Raw genomic sequence first — 8,689 nt, 5'->3', positions numbered from 1 at the left:
CCCAAGAAACCAAAGACTGGTATTTCATCCTGCTTTCGCCATCCATGGTCATACGGAGATCACTAAAAGTCATCATGACCATGAGATCTCCAGCTGATTCAGAAGTACATATTGATTATCACCAGTCCTTCCTTTCACTCTCAAAGGGAGACATTAACTCATGAATATTAGTGAAGAAGGGAACACGACTGTGACAGCTTTTCTAGGTTGTCAACGTTACTACATCTGGTATTAACTAAAACCGCAAAATCAAGGGCACACCAATGAGAGATTTCTTCTTAATTTGAAGTAGGAAGATTGACTTCTAGTCTGGATCTTTGAGGTAGGAGGTCACATCTTTAATTCAGATCTTTAATCCAGATGTAATCTAGAACACTCCTATTGGAAGCCTATATGCGTATATGGAGGAAGGAAGCTTTTACCCTTTCTCTGCTTGCTCTCTCCTTGTTAGCAGAACCATTCCTTCACTGGTGTTAGAGCCCATCTCCTTAAGATTCCAGCATATACTGCAGACCAGCTGAGACACCAGCCTTGTGGAGTGAGCAACTACTTGATTCTAGGACTTTCAATTCATTGTCAGTCACTGTTGGACTAGCTACAGCACAGCCTGTAGGCCATTCTAATCAAATCCCCTTTCAATATATAGAAAAATCCATTTTATAATGTCTGTTACTCTAGAGAGCCCTGACTAATACACAGGCATGGAAAGAGGGCAGGCTAGAGAAGTTTGGGTCTCATAACAGTCTCAGCTCACTTACAAATTATCAACAGCCACTTTCCCATAACCTTAGCCTTCCCCAGGTACTTTTTCATTTCAGAGGACTCAACCCTCCTCTTCTACATCATTCTGACTTAATATTTTGGCATGCTTTATTTCTCATAATATTGGGTATGGATGTTCAGGAGGAGAAGGGCCATTCTTGGTCGGTGTTTTATTAAGTCAGTTCAACTCTCCATGGGATAAGCAGTGAAAAGATTCTAATGAAGCAGAGAGAAATCTCTAGTGTTGGAAGGAGGAATTGCTGAATGGCTTCCCCTGTGTCACAGGAAAGACTTATGGAATTGAAGCTCAGCTTCTGCTCAGTTCAGGGAGAAATAGATGAAGGTGAAGGCTGTGCCCGTGACATCAGCAGTCCTTCTCTGGAAATTCTATTGTATCCTGGAGAGCTCTTGGAATCCTGTGATGTCACTTGTGTTGTAGCAACTCAACTGCCCTCAGGACGTTCGTCCAGTGGCTGTAAGATTCGCTTATAGACATGTTGTCTACACTGAGGAGACTACTTGCGAGAGAAAATGGACAGCGTGGAGAGACCAGAGTGAGGCAGAAGGAAGCAGGTCCTAGGTCTCATCAGAAAACAGGGAGAAATAAATGGTCCTGGGGAAGACGCGGTGAGTTCAGGGAAGGGGATGGAGAGTTTCCTGGATGTGGTGGGCTTGAGCCTACCAGGGCTAGGGCTCAGGAACTGGGAGCTTCTGGGAAGCAATAGGCCTATCCTGCTTCTCTGGGATCCGAAAGAGCAAACCCATATCAAGGATTCATGATGATTAGTTTGGCTGAGTCAGGAATTGGCAAGGCTGTAACTGTTTTGTTGGGTACCCTCTGTCTTCATTCTGAGTGGGGAAGGAGGCCCAGAGGACTTACTATTTCAGGTCCATCACCGCACTTCACCCCTTCTGAAGTCCTTTAGGTTGTGTGTCATTAATACTAGGGAAAGGGGAGTGCCCTGGTGAAGCGTGAGGTTCCCATACTTTACATCACAGCCAATAGCAGGGCAGGAGTCACCAAGTATGGCTGTCTTCCAGTTATCTCTAAGGTTTCTGACTTCCCCCCATTGGTGGATCACAAATCTCCAGTTTATCCTGAGCAATTAGAGCTAGTAGACCTGGGCAGAGACTGTTCCCATGCTGTCAGCACTGGGTGTCCTGTGCTTTTGATAAGAATGGCTCTATGTTCTACCCCTGCCTGACATCCCTATTAACATGCAAGTCTGAAGCTCTCAACGTATAACATGAGAAAAAAGTGGATCAGTGTGTGCTAATCAGATGGCAGAGGGCTTCCTGGAGGAGGTGAACATGACCTGGGCCTTCTGGTAGTGAAGCTCAGCAGCTGAGAGCTTCTGGGAAGCAATGGATCTATATTACTTCTCTGAGATTCCAAAGAGCAGACCCAGAGTCAAGAGTTTCTGATGGTTATTTAGGAGGATTGTGAATTGTCCAGACTGCAGATGCTTTTCTGGGAGCTCCTTCCATTTCATTCTGAGTGGAAAAGGGGACAGGAGGAAGAGATTGACTAATGAGGGTCTCTCTCTAGCTGGGGTGTTGCTGTACACTTCATCCTCAACGGGTTCTTTCAGTTTCCATGGGAATCTGATGCCAATAAGATGGAGGGAAACTCCCCTGGCCATGCACCAAAGCTTCAGACATCAGATGCTTTGGCTCTGGACATGTGATCAGGACTCAGGGCTGCTAAGCACTAGGGATAATGGGACTCACCTGCATCACATCAGATGTGAGCTTACCTTGCCCTCCAATTCTACTGGGCTGGGCTAGCTTATGACTTCCAGGGCCAGGGGACAGCAACAGGGAGCGATGCACGTGATTATCCAGAGGTTGATGATACGGAGCTCAGGGGCCCCAGTTTGAGGATAGCTGCCCTGCTCTTTGGAAGTTTCACTGGGTTCCTAGCATTTTCTCATCCTCAGGCTTCTTCTTGGGACTCAGCATGGACTCTCCTGGCCCTATGCCATTCAAGAACACAAGTTTATTTGTCTTTCTCTACCTGCAGGGACAACTGGGGAGGCACCATCCCAACTCTCCACCTTCACTGAGAAGCAGAAGCAGATGAAGAAGTTGGAGGAACTCACCCATCAGTTACATCAAATGACATGTGAGGCTGATGAGCTGCGTGAATTCTTGGCCAATTACACCGACAAGGATTTGAACAACAGGTAGTCCATGACCAGTTCTCTGCTGACCCTGTTGATACCACACAAGCAATCCCAGCTTTCCCAAGAAAGGGCAGAGTGTTTTTGGTGCCTAATTTTCCTAAGAGCATTTGAGATGTAGAACTTGGAGCCCGGATAGGAGTGAGATGGGAACACAGGCTGTTCTGCTTTCTCCAAATGAAGAGCAGAGCCTATGACCCAAATCATTGTCTGGGGATAGGGATTGTAGTGTGTGAGCTCTCAGCATGTGTTTCAAGAGGCCTTGACAGGTGTTGGCTTGTGAGAGATGCTAGGCACTGTGAGTTTGTAGTGAGTCTTTGTAATTGACCAGCAGAGGACTGTGAGCTGAAGGCTCCTGGCAGCAGCTGGAGGGGCCTGGTCCCATTCAACCATCACAGTGTGACGCCAGAAGGCCTGGAGCCCAGCGCTGCTCCTCTCTAGTATTTCTTATCCTTCCTTATGCTCTGCGGAAATGACATCTCCCTGCGTTTCTTGGACATCCTGATTGCATGTGCTGTATGTGTGTGTAAGTGTGTGTGGGGGGGGGGTGTCTGTGAGTGTGTGTCTGGGTGCTCCTGGGAGTCTGAGGTCTGTGGCACGGCCTGAGGATTTTACATTCTCACAATTTTCAGGTGATGGCCTGCTGAGGCCAGGGAAGCCCACGTTGAGCAGCACACCTCTTGGGCACTGTACTCCCCTTGGTGGAACATTAGAATCCCCTGTGGAGTTTACAAAGCCATCCTAAAGTTCAGACTCCTCCCTGGAAATACTGATTGTGTGCTCTGGTCATCTGTGTAGTAAGAGGCACTCAGGAATTAGAATTCAGGAATTAGGCACCCTGTTCTGAACACAGGAGAAATCTCATCATAGGTTTCTGCTGGGTCTAGATATGTGGCACAGATTGCAGAGATCTGCTTAGAGAGCCAATCTAAGCCCATTGAGGGTGCTCATGCAGCCAACCCTGGCTCCCTCCCTTTGGACCTCCTGCCTCTTCTTGCCTAGGGACAGGATAGGAAGTATAAAAAGCACCAGAAGGTCCCAGTGTATAAGTGCCAGGCTGTGACATCCACTGGGCTAGGGCAATCTATAACACAAGCCTCATTCATGTGTTCATGGTATTCTTTTCTCCTGGGGCCATGCTCTACCACAGGCTGAATTTTGAGCTTGAGATGCTCAAAATGGAGCATAAGCAGGTGGTGTCTGACCAGCTGAAACTGCCCAGGGAGATCAGTAAGGCCATGGACAAGTGCAATCAGCTGATGGAGGAGACCGAATCAGTCAGGTAAGTGCCTGATTTAGCTTGAGAGGGACTGTTTCTGTCCTCACTTGTCTTGACCCAAAGTGAAGGCTCTGGTTCCAAACTGTCTGCTCTTAGCAAGCAGCCTAGCCTGTGGCCATCAGCTTTGTGTCCCTTAGACTCAGTTTTGCTAAGGGCAAACATACACTGAGGCCCTCCCATCATTGTCCTGCCAGACTCAGGAGTCCTTAGAAAAAATGCTCTGCATCATGAAGGGGATGTCTGGGAGCCCATGCCCTAAGGAGCTCTGGCAGACACTTCACCGAGCTGCTTTCCATGGGATCCACAGACAGAATTTATTCCCTTTGGGAATTCTTCCCTCCTACAGAGGGTGTTAGCCCTCTACCTGCTGATGCTTTCTTATACCATGAGCAGTAAGTACAGGTGGGGCTTCACTCTGTTGTCTTCTCAGAGGCACAGGATACCTTTTGGTAGCAGGGTTTTCCGACGTAGTTTGAATCTTCCTGGAATTTGGTTATTCTCTGGATCTGGCCTGCCTCTGAGTGAGGCTGGCTTGGCTCCTGAGAGCTCCAGTCTTGGGCTGTGTGGGGTTTTCAACTTTTCAGTGCTGGCAGCACATGAACATAGGCATGACATATGGAGGCTGGTTGAAGCTCACCATTTTTTTTGGTGTTGGTCCAGTTACAGCCATGGCCAGGTCCTACGAGATCGGACTCAGCTGAAGAAAAAAGTACATGTGTTGAGACTGAAGAACAGATTGCTGCGGAAGGAGAAGAGTGAACTGCAAGAGACCTGTGAGGAGGTGAAGAGGCTCTTGAAGGAGGTGCATGAGAAGATCTGTGGCCCCTGTGCTGAGCAGCAGCAGGTAGGCTGTGGCAGTGGGGGCAGGCTGCCCACCTGTCCAAACATAAACGTACAGACACCCGTGTAACCATCCATCTACCCATCCAGACTCCACCTACATACCATCCAGTTGTTCTTTCTGTCTTCATTCACAAGGTTCTCTGTAGAGCTATCCTCTTACAAGAAACCAGATGTTTGGCTAGCAAAACCTCCTGTTCTGTTAGAAGCCACAGAACATTCAGAGAGATGCGCCAGTCACATATCACAGCTCCATGCCATTATGTTTGGAGGGCTGCTATGCAGGGAACTACTTAGGGAACAGCACAGAGCTTTCCTCGATGAGGTCAGCACACTTGGCTCTTTTGCTGTTCAAGGGTCATGTGAAATCACAGGCGGGAAGCAGCTTGCAAGGACTCGAGCCAAGTGAGTGGTTCTCATTGTCAACTTTTTGAGCTTTGTGTGGTCTTCTCCTTTCTTCCTGCACCCCAATGTGTTCTCTTCCTTTTCTCAAGCTCTTGGTTCACAACAACAGAAGCCCGAGTAGCGCTTTCAGTCCTGTTTTCTGTGGGTGGTGCTTGACATTTCTCCCATCCTGGTCTTCCAGTCTGGTGCTGACCAAATGACCATTGACGTGGGATGACTTTGGCAGGCTTAGGGTTGGGGTGATTTCAGGATTCAAAATAACATTTTCTCCAATCACTTCAACACAGGCTGATGAAGCTGTGTGCTCCCCTAGGCATTTTTAGTCCCCAAGGAATGGACAGCAGTGTTGTGGCTCTCAGTTGAAACACCGATGAGCATACTCTAAATTCAACTGTTCATTCACCGTGATGTCCTCTTCATTTTTTCTGCTCACGTCTGATTCCTGTGGTCTGTGTGCATCTATGCAGGCTTGTGTAAATGGGTGCCATGGGGAGTAAGTCTGCAGGCTGCATAGTGAAATCCGGCGCTGTCCTCTGCTGTTCACTCCCTTATTCTCTTGAGCCCAGGCATTCACTGCACCCCAAATTTTCTGTCCATGTTTCATGTCCACCTAGCTGTCTAGAACAACCCAACAGAAAACTGCTGTGACTCAGTGGTTGTTAGGTATTAGCAGAGGCAAAAATATTTATCTGCAAGAAAATCCTTGGAGCAAACCATAGAAATGTGGTACATGAAGTTTAGGAGGAGGCCACTGTGGCAAATCAAGGTGTCTGAGAGGCAGGATTGGCTGGATGAGGGTTTGTGCCCCTTCTCTGCTCTGGGTGGGTGGCGACTGCACCCTTAATGGTCAGGTGGTTCACTATGTCTTCTCTGTCCCTTTTTGTTGTTATACATATTGTCTGTTACCATTTTTTCCACCTTTGTCCAACCTTGGCTCAGTTAACCTTGTTCTTGGAGCTTGGCCTGGATTTTATTCTGTGGGAGATTCTGACGTGCAGTGTGCTTCCAGCACATCTCAGTCCAGCAGAGTCCCACAGCCATGCTGTGACGTCAGAATGGGGCTGTCTCAGGGCACCCCCTTAGGCTCCCGATGGTCTAAAGCACTCACCATGTGCTGTGTCTGCAGCACTCAGTAACTGCTCTGATTCAGAGTTGTTCACTCTGAGTTAGAACCAGCCTCATGGAGGACTGGAGAAACGAGGACCCTCAGACATTGCTGGTTCTGTAAAATTGTGTAGTGCAGTGAGAAGCCAAACACAAGTCTTCAGAAAGTCGAACTGCAATCCCCAGGTGACCCAGTGAGTCCAGAACATGAAGTAGGTGTCCACAGAGAAGCGAGGTGACATCGGGGTCTTAGCAGCAATCCTTAGAGGAGCCTCGAAGTAGATACTACCCACATGTCCATCATTCAAAGAGTGAAAAAGCACAGTGTGCTTGAGCCCTTCTGTGGAATATTGTTCAGCATGAGATAATACATGAAATCACTTGACACTGACTTAATCAGCCATTTGTTACCCAAAGAAATCGCACTGTGTTCTTCCTTCTTCAGACAAAAGTTAACTTCCTCAACAATATCCCTAGGGATTGCTCTTTATATTAGCGTTAACTGGGCAACTACACATGTTATTGTATTGCACTGTGTTTGTATGTATACATTCACATGCATGTACATATTCATCAGTGTATTGTGTACATGGGAGTGGGCAACCCTCCAGTGAGAACACAATCTTCTAATGAACAGGAGCAAGAAAGCCTGGATGAAGGACTGAAGAATGTCCTGAAGCAGAAGGAGCTGGTCACCCAGCACGGGGACCTGGCAGAAAAGCTGCAGCATCATCTCAGTGTCCCTGAGATGAGGTAGGAGCCCAGCGGGGGGAGCAGTTAGAACCAGGTCGCTCACCCGTACCTGGATTCTGTCTTTTTGGGGACTCTTGCAAGCTGGATGTCTCTCAGCCGCAGTCAGGGAAAGATCACCTCAGGATATTGTGCTAGCCCAAACAAGAACCTCTCCAGGAAACACCATGTTTGATCCTTAGTGTTTCTGAGAATTGTGTGCCCTTATTCCCTTCTGAGCTCTCTGGTATCTTCTCAGTACCTTGTCCCCTGTGTCTCCCCCAAAATCTCCCTATGGTAGTCCTAAACCTAGAAGGAGGGGGTTAGTCGTGGAGGACATTGGGTGCCCCTGCTACTCTATTTTCCTTCCAGAACAGCAGCTTTAGAGAGAAGCCCCTGCCTCTGGGCAGCTCTGCAGGCAGCACACTCCTGCTGGTTACAGGCTCTCTGCAGTGCGCATTGGTTTCCTGAGAAAAGATTTCTGGGTTATAAGAGAAGATTTAGGAGTTGAGGAGCTGAGTGCAGGAAGGTTTCTGCGCTGTGGGAATAATCAGAGCCTAAACTGTAGTGTTGTGTAGGCTCCCCTGGAGGGTCCACATTCCATTTCCCAGGTTGATACCATTCACCCAGTATCTAATCAAGGCCATGCAGATCTGTCCTGAGCTGTTACTCAGGCATTGCTACACTGGTATTTATCTAAAATAATGTATCTAGGCAACACGAGAAATGTGCTGTGTTTTCTTGCTCAGCACAGTGAAGTTCTCGGTTCATCTTCTAGCAGATTTTAAAACTAAGGAAAAAATTCCAGGCCCAGGTGCACTCTGACCCTTCTCCCCTGGGGAATGCAGGGAACGACCTCAGCTCAGCTGAAAAGTAATGATGGATTGTCCCGCTGAATAGAGCTGCTTCAGGCTCAGTAGCTGTCTTAGCAGGTGCCCGCCAGGCCTGATCCCTAACTGCCTTCCTCTTCCAGCTCAGAAAATCTCCAGTCAGAGCTGGAACAGGTCACAACCCAGGACGAGAGCTTCCTGCAGACAGAGCTGCAGCAGCAGGAGCTCTAAGTCTCACAGGCAAGTGAGCCACCTTTGCTTCCAGCCCATGCAATGGCATTCATGGGGGGGGGGGGGGCTAAGTGACTTTGGTTCCTCTCTGTGAATAGGCCTGATTTTGTCTAGCCTGTGGTCTGCCAGGCTGCTTCTGGGACTGACTGTCTTTCCTTCTCACACAGCTGCTCTTGAGAGAAAGGAGGAGGCCAAAGAAGCCAACGACAACTTGTACCCATGGCATTCTCCACCCTAGCATCAAGGCCTCCTCTTCAGAGGACACCCTGCAAGGCCTAAGAAGGCATGGCTATACTATCTTTGAAAAGGCCTTGCACAATTGGTAC

General features: G+C 48.3%; 1 protein-coding gene across 1 annotated transcript; it reads left to right on the top strand.

The window, feature by feature from the left end:
• The first annotated feature begins 1,026 nt into the window (after positions 1–1,026).
• On the top strand, positions 1,027–8,363 carry LOC142836130 (disks large homolog 5-like). The gene is made up of 6 exons (XM_075950142.1): positions 1,027–1,237; positions 2,786–2,948; positions 4,096–4,227; positions 4,885–5,068; positions 7,211–7,326; positions 8,276–8,363. The coding sequence occupies exons 1-6, from the start codon at positions 1,027–1,029 to the stop codon at positions 8,361–8,363; spliced, it is 894 nt and encodes a 297-aa protein (XP_075806257.1).
• The last annotated feature ends 326 nt before the right edge of the window (positions 8,364–8,689 follow it).

This window comes from Microtus pennsylvanicus, chromosome 15, assembly GCF_037038515.1.
Source record: "Microtus pennsylvanicus isolate mMicPen1 chromosome 15, mMicPen1.hap1, whole genome shotgun sequence".
NCBI classification, from domain to species: domain Eukaryota; kingdom Metazoa; phylum Chordata; class Mammalia; order Rodentia; family Cricetidae; genus Microtus; species Microtus pennsylvanicus.
The sequence above is the reverse complement of the archived record's forward strand: the minus strand, read 5'-3'. Positions and strand labels throughout refer to the sequence as shown.